General features: G+C 54.1%; 2 protein-coding genes across 3 annotated transcripts in view; both read right to left on the reverse strand.

The window, feature by feature from the left end:
- Window positions 1-922, reverse strand: part of tmod4 (tropomodulin 4 (muscle)) — a 30,907-nt gene extending 29,985 nt beyond the window's left edge. Inside the window, exon 1 of the mRNA XM_070868631.1 lies at window positions 806-922. Coding sequence (XP_070724732.1) covers window positions 806-922 — 117 coding nt within the window. The remainder of the gene's footprint in view (window positions 1-805) is intronic.
- Window positions 923-931: 9 nt separating this feature from the next.
- The window catches only part of LOC139240193 (vacuolar protein sorting-associated protein 72 homolog), a 31,807-nt gene continuing 8,927 nt past the window's right edge, over window positions 932-23,811 (reverse strand). The window contains exons 4-6 of one of the 2 annotated variants that reach the window (XM_070868630.1): window positions 20,924-21,109; window positions 19,825-19,969; window positions 932-1,019 (exon numbers count right to left, since the gene is read on the reverse strand). In XM_070868630.1, coding sequence (XP_070724731.1) covers window positions 1,004-1,019; window positions 19,825-19,969; window positions 20,924-21,109 — 347 coding nt within the window. In that variant the 3' untranslated portion in view covers window positions 932-1,003. Of the gene's footprint in view, window positions 1,020-16,251; window positions 17,695-19,824; window positions 19,970-20,923; window positions 21,110-23,811 lie in introns of those variants that run through there. The other variant, XM_070868629.1, reaches the window with a different exon arrangement.

Genomic DNA, 23,811 nt, shown 5'->3' on the forward strand with positions numbered 1-23,811 from the left:
GAGAGAGGGGGGGGGTGAGAGGGGGGGGTGAGAGGGGGGGGTGAGAGGGGGGGGTGAGAGGGGGGGTGAGAGGGGGGGGTGAGAGGGGGGGGTGAGAGGGGGGGTGAGAAAGGGGGGGTGAGAGAGGCGGGGAGAGAGAGGCGGGGAGAGAGAGGGAGGAGAGAGAGAGAGGGGAGAGAGGGGTGGTGAGAGAGAGAGAGAGGGAGAGAGAGGGGGGGAGAGTGAGGCGGGGAGTGAGAGGGGTGGAGAGGAGAGAGGGGGGTGAGAGAGAGAGGGGAGAGAAAGAGGTGGGGAGAGAGAGAGAGGGGGGAGAGAGAGAGAGGGGGGAGAGAGAGAGAGGGGGGAGAGAGAGAGAGGGGGGAGAGAGAGAGAGGGGGGAAAGAGAGAGAGAGAGAGAGGGGGGAGAGAGAGAGAGAGGGGGGAGAGAGAGAGAGGGAGAGAGACACACGATGGCCTCATTACATAAGAACATAAGAAATAGGAGCAGGAGTCGGCCATTCGGCCCCTCGAGCCTGCTCCGCCATTTAATACCATCATGGCTGATCCGATCATGGACTCAGCTCCACTTCCCTGCCCGCCCCCTTATCGGTTAAGAAACTGTCTATCTCTGTCTTAAATTTATTCAATGTCCCGGCTTCCACAGCTCTCTGAGGCAGCGAATTCCACAGATTTACAACCCTCTGAGAGAAGAAATTCCTCCTCATCTCAGTTTGAAATGGGCGGCCCCTTATTCTGAGACTATGTGCCCCGTGGTTCTAGATTCCGTGATGTAAATCTCTCCGATTCTGTTGAGACGGGTGCTCACCTCAGGGTCCATCTCGGCCAGCTCGAAGTCCAGTAGATCCAGCTCGTGTTCCGAGAGTTGCCCAAGGATCTTGTCCTCGTCGATGTCCAGGTACTTCTCCATGTCGAGCTGCGCCATTAGCGGATCGGTGTGTGTGGTGTGTCCGACCGGGGTCAATCTCCTTGCTCCCTGTCTGTCTGCCTCTCTGCTCCACCTCCGTCAGCAGCAGTGGGACCTGTCGGAAACGCCAAAAGCAACGGAGTAGCATAAAAAGAACTTGCATTTCTACGCACGGTCTCAGGGCTTCATAGAAACATAGAAAATAGGTGCAGGAGTAGGCCATTCAGCCCTTCTAGCCTGCACCACCATTCAATGAGTTCATGGCTGAACATGCAACTTCAGTACCCCCTTCCTGCTTTCACGCCATACCCCTTGATCCCCCGAGTAGTAAGGACTTCATCTAACTCCCTTTTGAATATATTTAGTGAATTGGCCTCAACTACTTTCTGTGGTAGAGAATTCCACAGGTTCACCACTCTCTGGGTGAAGAAGTTTCTCCTCATCTCGGTCCGAAATGGTTTACCCCTTATCCTTAGACTGTGTCCCCTGGTTCTGGACTTCCCCAACATTGGGAACATTCTTCCTGCATCCAACCTGTCTAAACCCGTCAGAATTTTAAACGTTTCTATGAGGTCCCCTCTCATTCTTCTGAACTCCAGTGAATACAAGCCCAGTTGATCCAGTCTTTCTTGATAGGTCAGTCCCACCATCCCGGGAATCAGTCTGGTGAATCTTCGCTGCACTCCCTCAATAGCAAGAATGTCCTTCCTCAAGTTAGGAGACCAAAACTGTACACAATACTCCAGGTGTGGCCTCACCAAGGCCCTGTACAACTGTAGCAACACCTCCCTGCCCCTGTACTCAAATCCCCTCGCTATGAAGGCCAACATGCCATTTGCTTTCTTAACCGCCTGCTGTACCTGCATGCCAACCTTCAATGACTGATGTACCATGACACCCAGGTCTCGTTGCACCTCCCCTTTTCCTAATCTGTCACCATTCAGATAATAGTCTGTCTCTCTGTTTTTACCACCAAAGTGGATAACCTCACATTTATCCACATTATACTTCATCTGCCATGCATTTGCCCACTTACCTAACCTATCCAAGTCACTCTGCAGCCTCATAGCATCCTCCTCGCAGCTCACACTGCCACTCAACTTAGTGTCATCCGCAAATTTGGAGATACTACATTTAATCCCCTCGTCTAAATCATTAATGTACAGTGTAAACAGCTGGGGCCCCAGCACAGAACCTTGCGGTACCCCACTAGTCACTGCCTGCCATTCTGAAAAGTACCCATTTACTCCTACTCTTTGCTTCCTGTCTGACAACCAGTTCTCAATCCACGTCAGCACACTACCCCCAATCCCATGTGCTTTAACTTTGCACATTAATCTCTTGTGTGGGACCTTGTCGAAAGCCTTCTGAAAGTCCAAATATACCACATCAACTGGTTCTCCCTTGTCCACTTTACTGGAAACATCCTCAAAAAATTCCAGAAGATTTGTCAAGCATGATTTCCCTTTCACAAATCCATGCTGACTTGGACCCATCATGTCCCCATTTTCCAAATGCACTGCTATGACATCCTTAATAATTGATTCCATCATTTTACCCACTACCGAGGTCAGGCTGACCGGTCTATAATTCCCTGTTTTCTCTCTCCCTCCTTTTTTAAAAAGCGCTTCACAAAGCGCTTTGCAGCCCATCAACTGCGCACTGTCGGAGGGGCGGTACTGAGGGAGAGCTGCACTGTCGGAGGGGCGGTACTGAGGGAGTGCCGCACTGTCGGAGGGACAGTACTGAGGGAGCGCCGCACTGTCGGAGGTGCCGTCTTTCAGATGAAACATTAAATTGAGGCCCCGTCTGCCCTCTCGGGTGGATGTAAAAGATCCCGGGGCCACTATTGGAAGAAGAGCAGGGGGAGTTCTCCCCGGTGTCCTGGGCCCAATATTTATCCCTCAACCAACATCACTAAAACCAGATAATCTGGGTCATTATCACATCGCTGCGTGTGGGAGCTTGCTGTGCGCAAATTGAGCTGATGCGTTTCCCACAATACAAAAGTGACCACACTTCAAAAGTACTTTGTTGGCTTTGGGACGTCCTGAGGTGGTGAAAGGCGCTATATAAATGCAACTCCTTTTTTTCCTGTGCTGTAAGATACTAAGAAAATGTATCTGTGCGCAGACACTCGGTGCTCCCGGGGCCTGGTCTGTTGATAAGCCTGAAGGGGGAGTTGCCCTGGCCAGATCAGGGACAGAGAGGGCCATCTGGTCGACCGAGATAGTCGAGCTGGTTCCAGGAGGGTACAAACCAAATTTTAATTTGATCCTTGACGTAGAAACAAATAGAAAATCGGAGCAGGAGTAGGCCATTCGGCCCCTTGAGCCTGCACCATTCAATATGATCATGGCTGATCCTCTATCTCAACACCATATTCCCGCTCTCTCCCCATACCCCTTGATGCCTTTTGTGTCTAGAAATCTATCTATCTCCCTCTTAAATATATTCAGTGACGTGGCCTCCACAGCCTTCTGTGGTAGAGAATTCCACAGGTTCACCTCCCTCTGAGTGAAAACATTTCTCCTCATCTCGGTCCTAAATTTCCTACCCGTATCCTGAGACTGTGTGACCCCTTGTTCTAGACTTCCCAGCCCCGGGGGAAACATCCTCCCTGCATCCAGTCTGTCCAACCCCGTCAGAATTTTATACCTTTCAATGAGATCCCCTCTCATTCTTCTAAACTCCAGTGAATACAGGCCCAGTCGACCCAATCTCTCCTCATACGACAGTCCTGCCCTCCCAGGAATCAGTCTGGTGAACCTTCGCTGCACTCCCTTGATGGCAAGTATATCCTTCCTTAGGTAAGGAGACCCAAACTGCGTGCAAATTTGTCGGTTTTAGCGCCCCTTTAATAAGGGGGCACTTAATTTGCAGTTTACACGAAAATAGTTGTAGAGCTGTTGAGTGTGAGAGACGCTGCCCCTTGGGAGCATGGGAGCCCGAGGAAGGAGGAGCTGGAAAGGTTGCCTGCCCACGATCAGGGAGACTGTGCGTCTCCAGGAGAGGTGGAAGAGTTCTGCTGGATCAACATCTTGAGGGAGAGGAGAGGAAGAGCTGCTAAATAACAGGAGGGGGCTATTACGAGGGGGCATAGTGTTAAGGTGGTTGGTGGAAGGTTTAGAGGGGATTTGAGGGAGGGCTTCTTTACGCAGAGGGTTGTGGGGGATCTGGAACTCGCTGCCTGGAAGAGTGGTGGATGCAGAAACCCTCACCACTTTTAAGAGATGGTTGGATGGGCACTTGAAGTGCAGTAACCTGCAGGGTTACGGACCTAGAGCTGGTAATTGGGATTAGACTGGATGACCTCTTGTTGGCCGGCGCAGATATAACGGTAAGTGCTGCAGGGAATCGAATACGGCCAGGGTGATCTCCTGGACTGGTGTCGATCGCCTGGATGGGTCGGAGAGGAATTTTCCCAGATTTTTTCCTCCCTCAAAATTGGCCTGGGTTTTTAATCTGGTTGTTGCCTCTCCCAGGGCATCCCCTGGCTCCGGTTGGGGTGGAGTGTGGAATGTTTCGGTGTAAGGGGTGTCGCAGTTGTGTGGGGCGGACTGGTTGGGCCGAGTGCTCTTTGCCTTTCCGTCATTGTTCATTGTTCACAGGTTTATATGGCGCTTTGGTCAACCCGAGCTGGTCTTCCAGAGCAAGGAGATGTCCCCTGGCCGAGCGTTGCAGACTGGCGCAATCCAAGATCCAGGACTCCGTGCTGAGGGTCGCACTAAAGGTTAGTGCAGTCGCCGCAAAGGCACGGTGGGGAAGGGCCAGAGTTTAAGGTAAACCCAGGGGGATGGAATCAGACCCCCCCTCGGCCTGTACTTGTTAATCTGCTTGTTATACATAGAACACCAGGTACTGAAACACACTTGTGTTGTGCCATGTATAATGCAAATCTCTGCACTGTTTAGTAACCTGTAAAGACATGTAAATGTATTCTCATCCGTTCCGTGTACTGCTGTCAAGTGCACAGTGCTACAGGTAACGCGATTCGCGATCGGTATTGAAATGTATCCTGGAATGGAATGTAAACCTGTTGTTACCTGCTCCATGTAATACCCTGATTTGCACAGTGCTACGTAACGTGATTTACGGATTGTACTACACTGTACCTTGAAATGAAATGCACGCTAGTGCATTGTATGGAACTGCTGTTAGCATCCAAACGAATTGTATGGAATTGCTGAACGCAAGGAACTGAACTATTTTCCAACGTATCGTGAAAATTTTATATGAATAAAGTATATTTTTGAAAGAAAAAAAAATGTAACCTTCAGGGCTGCTGACCAAGGGCCTTGCAGCTCTTTGTCGGCCAGCGCGGACACAGAAACATAGAAAATAGGTGCAGGAGTAGGCCATTCGGCCCTTCGAGCCTGCACCACCATTCAATATGATCATGGCTGATCATTCCCTCAGTACCCCATTCCTGCTTTCTCTCCATACCCCTTGATCCCTTTAGCCGTAAGGGCCACATCTAACTCCCTTTTGAATATATCCAACGAACTGGCCTCAACAACTTTCTGTGGTAGAGAATTCCACAGGTTCACAATTCTCTGAGTGAAGAAGTTTCTCCTCATCTCGGTCCTAAATGACTTACCCCTTATCCTTAGACTGTGACCCCTGGTTCTACACTTCCCCAACATCGGGAACATTCTTCCTGCATCTAACCTGTCCAGTCCCGTCAGAATTTTATATGTTTCTATGAGACCCCCTCTCATTCTTCTAAACTCCAGTGAGTATAAGCCTAGTCGATCCAGTCTTTCTTCATATGTCAGTCCTGCCATCCCGGGAATCAGTCTGGTGAACCTTTGCTGCACTCCCTCAACTGGATCTCCCTCAGTTTGGGTCTCCTTACCTAAGGAAGGATATACTTGCCATAGAGGGAGTGCAGCGAAGGTTCACCAGACTGATTCCTGGGATGCCAGGACTGTCGTATGAGGAGAGATTGGGTCGACCGGGCCTGTATTCACTGGAGTTTAGAAGAATGAGAGGGGATCTCATTGAAAGGTATAAAATTCTGACGGGGTTGGACAGACTGGATGTGGGGAGGATGTTTCTCGGGGCTGGGAAGTCTAGAACAAGGGGTCACACAGTCTCAGGATACGGGGTAGGAAATTTAGGAGCGAGATGAGGAGAAATGTTTTCACTCAGAGGGAGGTGAACCTGTGGAATTCTCTACCACAGAAGGCTGTGGAGGCCACGTCACTGAATATATTTAAGAGGGAGATAGATTTCTAGAAACAAAAAGCATCAAGGGGTATGGGGAGAGAGCGGGAATATGGTGTTGAGATAGAGGATCAGCCATGATCATATTGAATGGTGCAGGCTCGATGGGCCGAATGGCCTACTCCTGCTCCGATTTTGTATGTAGCCTTGCAAGTTTATCTCCCTCAAGTGCCAATCCAATTTCCTTTTGAAATCACTGATCATCTCCCCGTCCAGCATCCTCATAGGCAGCAAGATCCAGGTCATTACCACTCGTTGTGTAAAACAAAGTTCCTTCTCACATCCCCCGCTGTATCTCTTGCCCAAAAACCGCAAATCTGTGTCGCTTAGTCCTTGGACCATCAGCTAATGGGAACAACCCTTCTCTGTCTACCCTATCCAAACCCGCCACAATTCTTGTACACCTCTATCAAATCTCCCCACAACCTCCTCTGTTCCAAGAAGAACGACCCCGGCTTCTCCAGCCTAACCTCGTAGCTAAAATCCCACCATCCCGGGAACCATTCTGGTCAATCTCCTGCACCCTCTCAAGGTGCTTCACATCCTCCCTAAAATGTGGTGACCAGAGCTGGACACAATTCTCCAGTTGTGGCCTGACCAGAGTTTCATAATGGTTCACAGCATAACTTCCCTACTTTTGTACTCTTTAAGTGTCAGCTGTGGCTCAGTGGGCAGCTCTCCCTCGCCTCCGAGTCAGAAGGTTGTGGGTTCGAGGTCCACTCCAGGGACCCGGGCACATAAATCTAGGCTGACACTCCCAGTGCGGTGCTGAGGGAGCACCGTACTGCGCTGTCGGAGGGGCGGTGCTGAGGGAGCGCCGCACTGCGCTGTCGGAGGGACGGTGCTGAGGGAGCGCCGCACTGCGCTGTCGGAGGGGCGGTACTGAGGGAGTGCCGTACTGCGATGTCGGAGGGGCAGTACTGAGGGAGCACCGTACTGCGCTGTCGGAGGGGCGGTACTGAGGGAGCACCGTACTGCGCTGTCGGAGGGACAGTGCTGAGGGAGTGCCGCACCGTCGGAAGGGCGGTACTGAGGGAGCGCCGCACTGTCGGAGGGGCGGTACTGAGGGAGCGCCGCACTGTCGGAGGGGCAGTACTGAGGGAGCGCCGCACTGTCGGAGGGGCAGTACTGAGGGAGCGCCGCACTGTCGGAGGGGCGGTACTGAGGGAGCGCCGCACTGTCGGAGGGGCGGTACTGAGGGAGCGCCGCACTGTCGGAGGGGCAGTCCTGAGGGAGCGCCGCACTGTCGGAGGGGCGGTACTGAGGGAGCGCCGCACTGTCGGAGGGGCGGTACTGAGGGAGCGCCGCACTGTCGGAGGGGCGGTACTGAGGGAGCGCCGCACTGTCGGAGGGGCTGTACTGAGGGAGCGCCGCACTGTCGGAGGGGCGATACTGAGGGAGAGCCGCACTGTCGGAGGGGCAGTACTGAGGGAGCGCCGCACTGTCGGAGGGGCAGTACTGAGGGAGCGCCGCACTGTCGGAGGTGCCGTCCTTCAGATGAGACGTTAAACCGAGGCCCCGTCTGCCCTCTCGGGTGGATGTAAAAGATCCCGGGGCCACTATTGGAAGAAGAGCAGGGGGAGTTCTCCCCGGTGTCCTGGGGCCAATATTTATCCCTCGACCAACATCACTAAAACAGATGATCCGGGTCATTATCACATCGCTGTGTGTGGGAGCTTGCTGTGCGCAAATTGAGCTGCCGCATTTCCCACAATACAACAGTGACCACACTCCAAAAAAGCAGCTGTAAAATCGGCTGTAAAGCGCTTTGAGACGTCTGGTGATGGTGAACGGTGCTAGATAAATCCAAATCTTTCTTTCTGTACCTCTTATGAAGCCCAGGATCCCATATGCTTTGCTAACTGCTCTCTCCATATGTCCTGCCACCTTCAAGGATTTCTCCAGTCCACCATCACCCCAGTCCCTCTGTCCCTGCACATTATTTAATACCACTGAGTATTAAATAATGCATTACATCCTTAACAAGGGAGCTGAATTCTCTGCTTGTCAGCCAAATAAACAGGCACAGCTAAATAAGTCCCTGCAATTGAACCCTGTATCGGCAATATTGTCAGCATGGAAACACATTCGAAGGCAGAAATAGCACTGCCTGCCCAAGAAAGTTAATGCACTTAATTATAATTAAACTTTATAAAGTTTGCGATAGCTCCCTGACGAGACCCAGACTTGTTGCAATGCGTTGCAATAAATTAACTGCATGCAATAAATTAGACAGAGCGTTCAAGATTAAAAATATTTGCAGAATTAGTCGACCGAAATGTCAATTTCACTCCAACTTTGCTCTGTGCAACTGACGCGCTCACAGGGCAAACTTTTTCAAAGTTTCTAACTTTCGGCTGCTCAAGTAAAGAGGGTTTTTTTTTTAAAGCGGGCTTTAAATTCTAATAGACATGACTGAGCGGTTTTCTAAAATTGCTTACCCGAGGCTGCCGGCTGGAAATGGAAGGTTTGTGCAGTCGCTAGCCGGGGTGGAGCTGGACTCGAACTCTCTGTCCTCAAATCAGCATTTACTCATCTGGGATCAAGTTGGCAAAAGCACAGGGGGCCTATCAGGTCTGGAGGCGCCATCTAGTGCCAGCACTCAGCATTGGGCCGACTGTCAGTTATATCTAAAGGGAATAAGACTGTCCTTTTGCATGTTGAAGTCATCTTCATTGTCCCTTTGCTTCCAAAGTGAGTCCTCAGGTGGCTGAACAGTCCAATAGGAGAGCCACAGTCCCTGTCACAGGTGGGACAGACAGTGGTTGAGGGAAGGGGAGGGTGGGACTGGTTTGCCGCACGCTTCTTCCGCTGCCTGCGCTTGGTTTCTGCACGCTCTCGGCGACGAGACTCGAGGTGCTCAGCGCCCTCCCGGATGCACTTCCTCCACTTCGGGCGGACTGGCCTTTGGTCAGGGACTCCCAGGTGTCGGTGGGGATGTTGCACTTTATCAGGGAGGCTTTGAGGGTGGTCCCTTGTAACGTTTCCACTGCCCACCTTTGGCTCGCTTGCCGTGAAGGAGTTCCGAGTAGAGCGCTTGCTTTGGGAGTCTCGTGTCGGGGCATGCGGACAATGTGGCCCTGCCCAGCGGAGCTGGTCGAGTGTGGTCAGTGCTTCGATGCTGGGGATGTTGGCCTGGTCGAGGACGCTAACGTTGGTGCGTCTGTCCTCCCAGGGGATTTGCAGGATCTTGCTAAGACATCGTTGATGATATATCTCCAGCGACTTGAGGTGTCTACTGTACATGGTCCATGTCTCTGAGCCATACAGGAGGGCGGGTATCACTACAGCCCTGTAGACCATGAGCTTGGTGGTAGATTTGAGGGCCTGGTCTTCAAACACTCTTTTCCTCAGATGGCCGAAGGCTGCGCTGCCATTATACTGCACTGACTGAAGTAAGACTTGCCTTTATGTCAGCTGCGACTCAGTGGGTAGTACGAAGTCAGAAGGTTGTGGGTTCAAGTCCCACTCCAGCGAGCCTATTATCGGCAAGGGCAGACATCGTCCAACACCGCCTCCAGTGCGCCAGCGCAGCCTTCGACCACCTGAGGAAAAGAGTGTTTGAAGACCAGTCCCTCCAATCTGCCACCAAGCTCATGGTCTACAGGGCTGTAGTGATACCCGCCCTCCTGTAAGGCTCAGAGACATGGACCATGTACAGTAGACACCTCAAGTCGCTGGAGAAATACCAGCAACGATGTCTCCGCAAGATCCTGCAAATCCCCTGGGAGGACAGACGCACCAACGTTAGCGTCCTCGACCAGGCCAATATCCCCAGCATCGAAGCACTGACCACACTCGACCAGCTCCGCTGGCAGGGCCACATTGTCCGCATGCCCCCGACACGAGACTCCCAAAGCAAGCGCTCTACTCGGAACTCCTTCACGGCAAACGAGCCAAAGTTGGGCAGAGGAAACGTTACAGGGACACCCTCAAAGCCTCCCTGATAAAGTGCAACATCCCCACCGACACCTGGGAGTCCCTGGCCCAAAGACCAGTCCGCCCTAAGTGGAGGAAGTGCATCCGGGAGGGCGCTGAGCACCTCGAGTCTCGTCGCCGAGAGCGTGCAGAAACCAAGCGCAGGCAGCGGAAGGAGCATGCGGCAAACCAGTCCCACCCTCCCCTTCCCTCAACCACTGTCTGTCCCACCTGTGACAGGGACTGTGGCTCTCGTATTGGACTGTTCAGTCACCTGAGAACTGACTTTTAGAGTGGAAGCAAGTCTTCCTCGATTCCGAGGGACTGCCTTTGATGAGGGACATGAGCACAAAAGAAATCTAGGCTGATGCTCCAGTGTATTACTGAGGGAGCGGCGCACTGTCGGAGGGGCAGTACTGAGGGAGTGCCGCACTGTCGGAGGGTCAGTGCTGAGGGAGCGCCGCGCTGTCGGAGGGGCAGTGCTGAGGGAGCGCTGCACTGTTGGACGGGCAGTGCTGAGGGAGCGCCGCACTGTTGGAGGGGCAGTACTGAGGGAGTGCCGCACTGTCGGAGGAGCAGTACTGAGGAAGCGCCGCACTGTCGGAGGAGCAGTACTGAGGGAGCGCCGCACTGTCGGAGGAGCAGTACTGAGGGAGTGCCGCACTGTCGGAGGAGCAGTACTGAGGAAGCGCCGCACTGTCGGAGGAGCAGTACTGAGGGAGTGCCGCACTGTCGGAGGGGCAGTACTGAGGGAGCGCCGCACTGTCGGAGGGGCAGTACTGAGGGAGCGCCGCACTGTCGGAGGGGCAGTGCTGAGTAGTACTGCCTCTCTCTCAGCATTCCAGAGCCGGCTCTTTAGCTATGGGATCTTCCCATGCTCAGCCGGACTCCCGTCCTGAGAGAGGTGTGCAACGCCTCCCTTAGTGCCCCGTTCCGCCCCACACTCGGGGGCCCAACCGCCCAATTTCGCTGACCAAGGCGCAAACTGTTGCTGGGCGCAAACTTTACCGCCCCGAAGTCATCACCATAGGCTGCCCCTCGGAATCGAGGAAGACTTGCTTCCACTCTAACAATGAGTCCTTAGGTGGCTGAACAGTCCAATCTGAGAGCCACAGTCCCTGTCACAGGTGGGACAGACAGTGGTTGAGGGAAGGGGAGGGTGGGACTGGTTTGCCGCACGCTCCTTCCGCTGCCTGCGCTTGCTTTCTGCACGCTCTCGGCGACGGGACTCGAGGTGCTCAGCGCCCTCCCGGATGCACTTCCTCCACTTAGGGCGGCCTGGTCTTTGGGCCCAGGGACTTCCAGGTGTCGGTGGGGATGTTGCACTTTATCAGGGGAGGCTTTGAGGGTGGTCCCCTGTAACGTTTCCTCTGCCCACCTTTGGCCCGTTTGCCCGTGAAGGAGTTCCGAGTAGAGCGCTTGCTTTGGGAGTCTCGTGTCTGGGGGACATGCGGACAATGTGGCCCTGCCCAGCGGAGCTGGTCGAGTGTGGTCAGTGCTTCGATGCTGGGGATGTTGGGCCTGGTCGAGGACGCTAACGTTGGCGCGTCTGTCCTCCCAGGGGATTTGCAGGATCTTGCGGAGACATCGTTGGCGGTGGCCACGAAGTAGGGAAAGGCGTGGCTGAGCGTTTGCCGCAGCGGATGAGCTGAGGCAAGGGCGGAAGGCGGCAGTCCCTGATGATTAGAGGGCTATGGCGGGCACAAGCTCATCTCAAGCTCAAATAGGATGCCAAGATGGCAAACCGTCGGGTTCATTCGTCAAGCGCTCAGCCCTCCTCGGGATATGGGCGCAGAAATCCCGGTTTCTCCTTCCCGCGGGCGCTCGACTAGATTTGAGAGAGAAAATGCGCGCCTACCTGCAGTTGCTGCACTTGCTCGAGTTCGCGGTCCGCTGGCCTCCTCTGCCAGCGCGTCGTAGCGCGTGCTCGTAGGGACGCGCGCAGGAGTCATGTGGGCCCGGACAGCCAATCACAGCTCAGTATTTTCTCATTCATAATAATGGGAACTCCGCAACCCCCCATCCCACCCAACCAAACTCTAATAAAAAAACAGAAAATATACACTGCATATTTAAGATTCATTTAAATTAGTTATTAATGTCTTATAAAAAAAAATTGACTTTGAAAAAAAAGTTTAGAAAATTATGCCTTAAAATAAATTTACCGTAGTGGGAAGGGTTTTTAATAAAATAGGTTTTCATAACTTTATTTTAATATGTTTGTGTGTTTTAAAACACTTGCGCCTGTAACAGTGGGCTATGCGCCAGCATTTTCAGGCGCAAGATTTTTTGAGGACATTTGCTGGGCATGATATGCGTAAATCCCGCAATCTTGCTCATCATCATGGGCAGTCCCTCGGAATCGAGGAAGACTTGCTTCCACTCCTAAAGTGAGTCCTTTGCTGGCTGAACAGTCCAATCCGAGAGCCACAGTCCCTGTCACAGGTGGGACAGACAGTGGTTGAGGGAAGGGGAGGGTGGGACTGGTTTGCCGCACGCTCCTTCCGCTGCCTGCGCTTGGTTTCTGCACGCTCTCGGCGACGAGACTCGAGGTGCTCAGCGCCCTCCCGGATGCGCTTCCTCCACTTAGGGCGGCCTGGTCTTTGGGCCAGGGACTCCCAGGTGTCGGTGGGGGATGTTGCACTTTATCAGGGAGGCTTTGAGGGTGGTCCCTTGTAACGTTTCCTCTGCCCACCTTTGGCTCGCTTGCCGTGAAGGAGTTCCGAGTAGAGCGCTCGCTTTGGGAGTCTCGTGTCGGGGGCATGCAGACAATGTGGCCCCGCCCAGCGGAGCTGGTCGAGTGTGGTCAGTGCTTCGATGTTGGGTGATCGTTGGCCGAAGACCGCCCAAGGTGGAGAAAGTGCATCCGGGAGGCCGCTGAGCTCTTCGAGTCTCAACGCAAAGAGCGTGAAGAGGTCGAGCGCAGGCAGCGTGCGGCAAACGTGTCCCACCCACCCCTTCCCCCGACGATTGTCTGTCCCACCTGTGACGGGGTCTGTGGCTCTCGTATTGGACTGTTCCGCCATCAGAGAACTCACTTTGGGAGTGGAAGCAAGTCTTCCTCGATTCCGAGGGACTGCCTATGGTGATGCTGGGGATGTTGGCCTGGGCAAGGACACTGACGTCAGTGCGCCTGTCCACCCAGGGGCTTTGCAGGATCTTGCGGAGACATCGTTGGTGGTATATCTCCAGCGACTTGATGTGTCTTCTGCAAGTCGTCCATGCCTCTGAGCCATACAAAAGACCTTGCTCCCAATATGCGTTGGATCTGTCCAGCTCCAGCTGGACAGATCGGAAAAGCCGGTTTTCAGTGCATGCGCATTGCGCGATGAAAACCAGCTTTTCCCGATGTCTTCACGGGTTCATAGAAACTTCGTACAGGCTCAGGACGTCGGGATTTCTACCCCGTGGTGTAGCTTTGGCAGAGGTACTCCTAGCCAGACCAGATGCACATCCACCAAATGGCAGAGGCTAGCCTGGAGCAAGTTGTAACAGTTGTCCTGTGCAGAATGGTCCGAGGTGTTCGGATCTCCCTTGCTATGCCTTCTTTCACCTGATACCTCCTCCTCTACCATTTTGCCGACGGGCAGAGATTGGAGAGGCTGGGTCTGTTTTCTTTGGAACAGAGGCGGCTGAGGGAAGACCTGATTGAGGTGTGTCGGGGGCCTGGATAGAGTGGATAGGACGGACCTGTGTCCCCTGGGCAGAGGGGTCAACAACCAGAGGGCATACATTTAATGTAATTAGGGGGAGGTTTCGAGGGGAAATTTCTTCACCCAGAGGGTGGTGGGGGTCTGGGGCGGAACTCACGGCCTGAAAGGGTGGTTGAGGCAGAAACCCTCACCACATTTAAAAAGTACCTGGATGCGCACTTGAAGTGCCGTAACCTACAGGGCTACTGACCGAGAGCGGGAAAGTGGGATTAGGCTGGTGTATACCTTGGTTAGACCACACTTGGAGCACCGTGCACATTTCTGGTCTCCACATTATAAAAAGGATAGAGGCACTGGAGAGGGGGCAGAAAAGATCTACGAGGACGATACCAGAACTGGGAGGTTGTACCCATCAGGAAAGACCAAGCAGGCTGGGGCTCTCTAGAAAAGAGAAGGTTGAGAGGTGACCTGACAGAGGTCTTTAAAATTATGTAAGTGTTCAATAAGATAGACGTAGAGAAGATGTTTCCACCGGCAGACCCGATCAGAAACAGGCGCCTTAAATATAAAAACATAAGAAATAGGAGCAGGAGTCAGCCATTCGGCCCCTCGAGCCTGCTCCGCCATTTAATACGATCATGGCTGATCCGATCATGGACTCAGCTCCACTTCCACGCCCCATAACCCTTCACTCCCTTATCAAAAATCTGTCTCTCTCCACCTTAAATATATTCAATGACCCAGCCCCCACAGCTCTCTGGGGCAGAGAATTCCACGGATTTGAAACCCTCTGAGAAATTCCTCATCTTCGTTTTAAATATTCTGAAACTATGTGCCCCCTTAGTTCTAGATTCCCCCCACGAGGGGAAACGTCCTAGAAACATAGAAATTTACAGCGCTGAAGGAGGCCATTTCGGCCCATCGTGTCCATGCCGGCCGACAAAGAGCCACACGGCCCTCGGTCAGCAGCCCTGAAGGTTACATATAAACCCATAAACATTGAACAATGGCGGAAAGGCAAAGAGCACCCAGCCCAACCAGTCCGTCCCACACAACTGCGACACCCCTTACACTGAAACATTCTACACTCCACCCCGACCGGAGCCATGGGATCTCCTGGGAGAGGCAAAAACCAGAGATCCTCTCTGCATCTACCTTGTCGAGCCTCCTCAGAATCTTATAGAAACATAGAAAATAGGTGCAGGAGTAGGCCATTCGGCCCTTCGAGCCTGCACCACCATTCAATATGATCATGGCTGATCATTCACCTCAGTACCCCATTCCTGCTTTCTCTCCATACCCCTTGATCCCTTTAGCCGTAAGGGCCACATCTAACTCCCTTTTGAATATATCCAACGAACTGGCCTCAATAACTTTCTGTGGTAGAGAATTCCACAGGTTCACAATTCTCTGAGTGAAGAAGTTTCTCCTCATCTCGGTCCTAAATGGCTTACCCCTTATCCTTAGACTGTGTCCCCTAGTTCTAGACTTCCCCAACATCGGGAACATTCTTCCTGCATCTAACCTGTCCAATCCCGTCAGAATTTTATATGTTTCTATGAGATCCCCTCTCATTCTTCTAAATTCCAGTGAATATAAGCCTAGTCGATCCAGTCTTTCTTCATATGTCGGTCCTGCCATCCCAGGAATCAATCTGGTGAACCTTCGCTGCACTCCCTCAATAGCAAGAACGTCCTTCCTCGGAGTAGGAGACCAAAACTGTACACAATATTCCAGGTGAGGCCTCACCAAGGCCCTGTACAACTGCAGTAAGACCTCCCTGCTCCTGTACTCAAATCCCCTCACTATGAAGGCCAACATGCCATTTGCCTTCTTCACCGCCTGCTGTACCTGCATGCCAACTTTCAATGACTGATGTACCATGACACCCAGGTCTCGTTGCACCTCCCCTTTTCTTAATCTGTCGCCATTCAGATAATATTCTGCCTTCGTGTTTTTGCCACCAAAGTAGATAACCTCACATTTATCCACATTATACTGCATCTGCCATGCAACATCCCCACCGACACCTGCGAGTCCCTGGGCCCAAAGACCAGTCCGCCCTCAGTGGAGGAAGTGCATCCGGGAGGGCGCTGAGCACCTCGAGTCTCGTCGCCGAGAGCGTGCAGAAAGCAAGCGCAGGCAGCGGAAGGAGCGTGCGGCAAACCAGTCCCACCCTCCCCTTCCCTCAACGACTATTGGTTAACAGAAATCTCACCAATCTCAGATTTCAAATGAACTGACCCAGCATCAATTGGCGTTTGCGGAAGAGAGTTCCAAACCTCTACCAACCCTGTGTGTGTGTGGAAGTGTTTCCTAATCTCACTCCTGAAAGGTCTGGCTCTAATTTTTAGACCACGCTCCCGAGGCCCAGACATCCCAACCAGCGGGTACAGCCTCCCGCTATCGGTCAACGGGCAGGAGGTGGTAGGATACTGATGGCTGTTTCTCACAGTACACGTGAAGATTTCACTCTCACGGAAACCGCACGGGTCTTACAGCACGTGTTAGTGCACAAACATAACAGACTTTTACCAAGACAACTCGTAATTTTTAGATTTCTTTTTTTATTAATTTGTAAAAAAAGATTCAAACGTTAGTCACGAACACACTGAGACATAGACTGCTTTCCGGTTCAGACAACCTGTGTCCCATCAAACACTCCCAGGGCAGGTACAGGGGGTTAGATACAGAGTAAAGCTCCCTCTACACTGTCCCATCAAACACTCCCAGGGCAGGTACAGGGGGTTAGATACAGAGTAAAGCTCCCTCTACACTGTCCCATCCAACACTCCCAGGGCAGGTACAGCACAGGGTTAGATACAGAGTAAAGCTCCCTCTACACTGTCCCATCAAACACTCCCAGGGCAGGTACAGGGGGTTAGATACAGAGTAAAGCTCCCTCTACACTGTCCCATCAAACACTCCCAGGGCAGGTACAGCACGGGGTTAGATACAGAGTAAAGCTCCCTCTACACTGTCCCATCAAACACTCCCAGGGCAGGTACAGCACGGGGTTAGATACAGAGTAAAGCTCCCTCTACACTGACCCATCAAACACTCCCAGGGCAGGTACAGGGGGTTAGATACAGAGTAAAGCTCCCTCTACAGTGTCCCATCAAACACTCCCAGGGCACGTACAGGGGGTTAGATACAGAGTAAAGCTCCCTCTACACTGACCCATCAAACACTCCCAGGGCAGGTACAGGGGGTTAGATACAGAGTAAAGCTCCCTCTACACTGTCCCATCAAACACTCCCAGGGCAGGTACAGCACGGGGTTAGATACAGAGTAAAGCTCCCTCTACACTGCCTCAATTGTGTCATTCTCCCTTGCCCGCAACCTTCCATTCTGCCCCTTACTGTGTCGATATCCCACGTTTGCCTGTCTCGGTCTCTCTCGCGCTCTGTGTCTCTCTCTCTCTCTCTCTCTCTCTCTCTCTTTCACACTGTGTCTCTCCGTCTGTCTGCCCGTCTCACAGTCGACGCATAACCCGAGAGAAAAATCGCGGCGGTTTCAAAACCGCAAGTCCGCGGCGACGGGCCCAGAAACCGCCGGCCTTTTCAGAGTCGCTGTTAAACGGTACAGTCCCCTCCGCGTCTCCGGCTGGGTGGGGGGTATCAGGTGGGGGGCACGGCCTGCTTGATGATGATCTTCTGCCGAGTGCGGGCCCCCTGCTCGGGCTGGGCGCCCCCTGCCCCCGGGGTGTTGGGCAGGCCGTGGGCGGTGATGTACTTTTTGTAGGCCTCGCGAATGATCTTGAAGGCCCGGATGTTGGCGTAGGGGATGTCGGTGATGGGGTCGCGGTAGAGGGCCGGCTTGTGGGTGACGGGGCAGAGCTCGCGGGCGGGGGGGGCCCTGGAGGGCCGGGGCTTGGGGAAGGCCCGCTCGAAGCTGGCGTCGTCGCTGAAGGTGACAAAGTTGCGGAGGCACCTGCCGGCGGCCATTGCTGCCGGCGTCTCCGGCGGCGGCTGGGGTTCGTGGTCCAAACTGGCGAGGCCGGGGGGGGGGGGGGGGGGGGGGGAGATAAAGAGAAAGACTTGCATTTATACAGCACCTTTCACGACCGCCCGGACATTCCCAAATCGCTTTACAGCCAATGAAGTACTTGTTTTTTTGGAGTGCGCTCACTGTTGTATTGTGGGAAACGCGACAGCCATTTTGCGCACAGCAAGCTCCCACACACAGCGATGTGATAATGACCCGGATCATCTGTTTTAGTGATGTTGGTTGAGGGATAAATATTGGCCCCAGGACACCGGGGAGAACTTCTTCCGATATAGTGTCGCAGGATCTTTCCCTCAGTACTGCCCCTCCGACAGCGCGGCGCTCCCTCAGTACTGCCCCTCCCACAGTGCGGCACTCCCTCAGTGCTGCCCCTCCGACAGCGCGGCGCTCCCTCAGTACTGCCCCTCCGACAGTGCGGCGCTCCCTCAGTACTGCCCCTCCGACAGTGCGGCGCTCCCTCAGTACTGCCCCTCCGACAGTGTAGCACTCCCTCAGTACTGCCCTGCCGACAGTGCGGCACTCCCTCAGTACTGCCCCTCCGACAGTGCGACACTCCCTCAGTACCGCCCCTCCGACAGTGCGGCGCTCCCTCAGTACTGCCCCTACGACAGTGCGGCGCTCCCTCAGTACTGCCCCTCCGACAGTGCGACACTCCCTCAGTACCGCCCCTCCGACAGTGCGGCGCTCCCTCAGTACTGCCCCTCCCACAGTGCGGCACTCCCTCAGTACCGCCCCTCCGACAGTGCGGCACTCCCTCAGTACTGCCCCTCCGACAGTGCGGCGCTCCCTCAGTACTGCCCCTCCGGCAGTGCGGCGCTCCCTCAGTACTGCCCCTCCGACAGTGCGGCGCTCCCTCAGTACTGCCCCTCCGACAGTGCGGCGCTCCCTCAGTACTGCCCCTCCGACAGTGTGGCGCTCCCTCAGTACTGCCCCTCGAGAGCGTGCTACCCACTAAGCTAAGGCTGATCAACTTTGGGCCAATATTTATCCCTCAACCAACATCACGTAAAAAATATATATATGGGTGCTTGCTGTGCAAAAATTCGATTCCTCACTCCAAGGGGTTCAAGAACGTAAAAATAGGAGCAAGAGTCGGCCATTCGGCCCCTCGAGCCTGCTCCGCCATTTAATAAGATCACGGCTGATCTTCGACCTCAACTTCACTTTCCCGCCCGATCCCCATATCCCTCGATTCCCTTAATATCCCTCACTGCCCCGGAATCCCTCGCTCCCGCCACTCCCCCCAGAATCCCTCGCTCCCGCCACTCCCCCCAGAATCCCTCGCTCCCGCCACTCCCCCCAGAATCCCTCGCTCCCGCCACTCCCCCCAGAATCCCTCGCTCCCGCCACTCCCCCCAGAATCCCTCGCTCCCGCCACTCCCCCCAGAATCCCTCGCTCCCGCCACTCCCCCCAGAATCCCTCGCTCCCCCCTCCCCCCAGAATCCCTCGCTCCCCCCTTTTCCCAGAACCCCTCCCCCCCAGAATCCCTCGCCCCTCCCCCCCCAGAATCCCTCGCGCCCCCCCCTCCCCCAGAATCCCTCGCTCCCCCCTCCCCCAGAATCCCTCGCTCCCCCCCTCCCCCAGAATCCCTCGCTCCCCCCCTCCCCCAGAATCCCCTGCTCCCCCCCTCCCCCAGAATCCCTCGCTCCCCCCTCCCCCAGAATCCCTCGCTCCCCCCCTCCCCCAGAATCCCTCCCTCCCCCCCTCCCCCAGAATCCCTCCCTCCCCCCCTCCCCCAGAATCCCTCCCTCCCCCCCTCCCCCAGAATCCCTCGCTCCCCCCCTCCCCCAGAATCCCTCGCTCCCCCCCTCCCCCAGAATCCCTCGCTCCCCCCCTCCCCCAGAATCCCTCGCTCCCCCCCCCCAGAATCCCTCGCTCCCCCCTCCCCCAGAATCCCTCGCTCCACCCCTCCCCCAGAATCCCTCAGTCTCCCCCCCAGAATCCCTCACTCTCTCTCCCCTCCCCCCCCCAGAATCCCTCACTCTCTCCCCCCCCCCAGAATCCCTCACTCTCTCTCCCCCCCCCCCCCCAGAATCCCTCAGTCTCCCCCCCAGAATCCCTCACTCTCTCTCTCTCCCCCCCCCCCCCCCCCCCAGGGATCGCTCACTCACCCCTCCACGTCCACATTCTCTTCCTTCACGGACAGCTCGGTGATGAGGGGCATGGTCACGGAGTGGTAGCGGATGGTCGGGCCCACGCACTTCCGCTTCTTCAGCACCTGCTTCTTCTTGTCCGCCTCCAGCCGCTCGTAGTTCTCTGAGGGGGGGGAAGAGAGGGGGAGCAAGAGGGGCAGGGGATCAGAGCGGAGCAAGCAGAGATTATCTCCAGCGATGGGGGCGGGGGGGGAGATTTGTTGGGCCACACTGTGGATTACAGGACAACCGTTCACCTCAGAGAAGGTTCACTCGGTTGATTCCGGGGATGAGGGGGTTGACTTATGAGGAAAGGTTGAGGAGGTTGGGCCTCTACTCATTGGAATTCAGAAGAATGAGAGGTGATCTTATCGAAACGTATCAGATTATGAGGGGACTCGACAAGGTGGATGCAGAGAGGATGTTTCCACTGATGGGGGAGACTAGAACTAGGGGGCATGATCTTAGAATAAGGGGCCACCCATTTAAAACTGAGATGAGGAGGAATTTCTTCTCTCAGAGGGTCGTGAATCTGTGGAATTCTCTGCCCCAGAGAGCTGTGGAGGCTGGGACATTGAATATATTTAAGACAGAGAAAGACAGATTTTTGAGCGATAAGGGAGTGAAGGGTTATGGGGAGCGGGCGGGGAAGTGGAGCTGAGTCCATGATCGGATCAGCCATGATCGTATTAACTGGCGGAGCAGGCTCGAGGGGCCGAATGGCCGACTCCTGCTCCTATTTCTTATGTTCTCTGGCAGTGTGGGATACAGGCCGACCTCTCACCCCTGGCGCCGTGGGTTACAGGGCGACCTCTCACCTCCAACAGGCGGCTTCAAACGCAGCCCAAATGCTCGCTGGAATGGCCCTCGTGTGTGTGTGTGTGTGTGAGACCCCAAAAATAAAAGTTGTTGTTGTAATCACAGCGTGACGGTTTACATAAGAAATTCCCATTATAAAACTCGGAGGCGGTCGGGTTAGGACGGGAGTGTGTGCCAACTTGTGAGGCACGTTCCCGCGAGGAGCGACAGCCGGAGGGGGGGGGGGGGGGGATGGAAAACAGGCCAGTCCCCAACGTACCCAGGGCGCGCAGGTTAATCTCCTCCGTGATCTTGGCCTCCGCCAGCAGCTCGTCCTGGGTAAGTTGGCGGGTCTCGGCGTGCGGGGCCTTCCGTAGTCGCCGGGGCTGTACCTGGCGCTCCTGCACCCGCAGATACGTCAGGCGGGTGTGCTCGGTCGTCGATTGCCGCACTGACTTCCGGCCGCCTGCAAGGCAAAGAGAGGAACGTCAAGCTCAGCGGAAACCCTTCTATCTTCTGCCGACGTTATCTGGGGCCGTTATCACGTTGCTGTTTGCGCCGCTCCCTCAGCGCAGTGCGGCGCTCCCTCAGTACTGCCCCTCCGACAGCGCAGTGCGGCGCTCCCTCAGTACCACCCCTCCGACAGCGCAGTGTGGCGCTCCCTCAGTACCACCCCTCCGACAGCGCAGTGCGGCGCTCCCTCAGTACCACCCCTCCGACAGCGCAGTGCGGCGCTCCCTCAGTACCACCCCTCCGACAGCGCAGTGTGGCGCTCCCTCAGTACCGCTCCTCCGACAGCGCAGTGTGGCTCTCCCTCAGTACCGCCCCTCCGACAGCGCAGTGCGGCGCTCCCTCAGCACCGCCCCTCCGACAGCGCAGTACGGCGCTCCCTCAGTACCGCCCCTCCGACAGCGCAGTACGGCGCTCCCTCAGTACTGCCCCTCCGACAGTGCAGTACGGCGCTCCCTCAGTACCGCCCCTCCGACAGCGCAGTACGGCGCTCCCTCAGTACTGCCCTGGGAGCGTCAGGCTAGCTTTGTATACTGAAGTCTCTGGAAGTGGGAACTTGAACCCAGAACCTTCTGGCGAAAGCGAGAGAGAGCTGCCCAACTGAGCCACAGGCTGACTGGGTGAGATGAAGAGGGGTGGGAGGAGGGACACGTGGAGCATGAATCTGTAACTCCAGGGACGAGAGCGCTCAGAGGGTCAGTAACATAGAAACATGGAAAATAGGTGCAGGAGTAGGCCATTCGACCCTTCGAGCCTGCACCACCATTCAATATGATCATGGCTGCTTTCTCAGTACCTCAGTACCTCATTCCTGCTTTCTCTCCATACCCCTTGATCCCTTTAGCCATAAGGGCCACATCTAACTCCCTCTTGAATATATCCAATGAACTGGCCTCAACAACTCTCTGTAGTAGGGAATTCCACAGGTTCACAACTCTCTGAGTGAAGAAGTTTCTCCTCATCTCAGTCCTAAATGGCCTACCCCTTATCCTAAGTCCCCTGGTTCTGGACTTCCCCAACATCGGGAACATTCTTCCCGCATCTATCCTGTCCAATCCCGTCAGAATTTTATACGTTTCCACGAGATCCCCTCTCATCCTTCTAAACTCCAGTGAATAAAGGCCCAGTTGATTCAGTCTCTTCTCATATGACAGTCCAGCCATCCCTGGAATCAGTCTGGTGAACCTTCGCTGCACTCCCTCAATAGCAAGAATGTCCTTCCTCACATTAGGAGACCAAAACTGAACACAATATTCCAGGTGAGGCCTCACTAAGGCCCCGTACAACTGAAGTAAGACCTCCTTCCTCTTATACTCAAATCCCCTAGCTATGAAAGCTAACATATTTCACTGCCTGCTGTACCTGCATGCCAGCTTTCACTGACTGATGAACCATGACACCCAGGTCTCGTTGCACCCCCCCTTTTCCTAATCTGCCGCCATCCAGATAATATTCTGCCTTCGTGTTTTTGCCCCCAAAGTGGATAACCTCACATTTATCCACATTATACTGCGTCTGCCATGCATTTGCCCACTCACCTAACCTGTCCAAGTCACCCTGCAGCCTCCTCACAGCTCACACCGCCACCCAGTTTAGTGTCATTGGCAAACTTGGAGATATTACACTCAATTCCTTCATCTAAATCGTTAATGTATATTGTAAAGAGCTGGGGTCCCAGCACTGAGCCCTGCGGCACTCCACCTGCCATTCTGAAAATGACCCGTTTATCCCAACACTCTGCTTCCTGTCTGTCAACCAGTTCTCTATCCACATCAGTATATTACCCCCAATACCATGCGCTTTGATTTTGCACACCAATCTCTTGTGCGGGACCTTGTCAAAAGCCTTTTGAAAGTCCAAATACACCACATCCACTGGTTCTTCCTTGTCCACTCTGCTAGTTACATCATCAAAAAATTCCAGAAGTTTCATAAATCCATGCTGACTTGGCCCGATCCTGTCACTGCTTTCCAAATGCGCTGCTATTTCATCCTTAATGATTGATTTCAACATTTTTCCCCACTACTGATGTCAGGCTAACTGGTCTATAATTACCCGCTTTCTCTCTCCCTCCTTTTTTAAAAAGTGGTGTTACATTAGCTACCCTCCAGTCCATAGGAACTGATCCCGAGTCGATAGACTGTTGGAAAATGATCACCAATGCATCCACTATTTCTAGGGTCACTTCCTTAAGTACTCTGGGATGTAGACTATCAGGCCCCGGGGATTTATCAGCCTTCAATCCCATCAATTTCCCTAACACAATTTCCTGCCCAATAAGGATATCCTTCAGTTCCTCCTTCTCACTAGACCTACTGTCCCTTAGCACAATCGGAAGGTTATCTGTGTCTTCCTTCGTGAAGACAGAACCGAAGTATTTGTTCAATTGGTCTGCCATTTCTTTGTTCCCCATTATAAATTCACCTGAATCCGACTGCAAGGGACCTACGTTTGTCTTCACTAATCTTTTTCTCTTCACATATTTATAGAAGCTTTTGCAGTCAGTTTTTATGTTCCCTGCAAGCTTCCTCTCGTACTCTATTTTCCCCCTCTTAATTAAACCCTTAGTCCTCCTCTGCTGAATTCTAAATTTCTCCCAGTCCTCAGGTTTGTTGCTTTTTCTAGCCAAATTATATGCCTCTTCCTTGGCTTTAACAC

The sequence above is a fragment of the Pristiophorus japonicus genome, chromosome 30 (genome assembly GCF_044704955.1).
Source record: "Pristiophorus japonicus isolate sPriJap1 chromosome 30, sPriJap1.hap1, whole genome shotgun sequence".
Taxonomy (NCBI): domain Eukaryota; kingdom Metazoa; phylum Chordata; class Chondrichthyes; family Pristiophoridae; genus Pristiophorus; species Pristiophorus japonicus.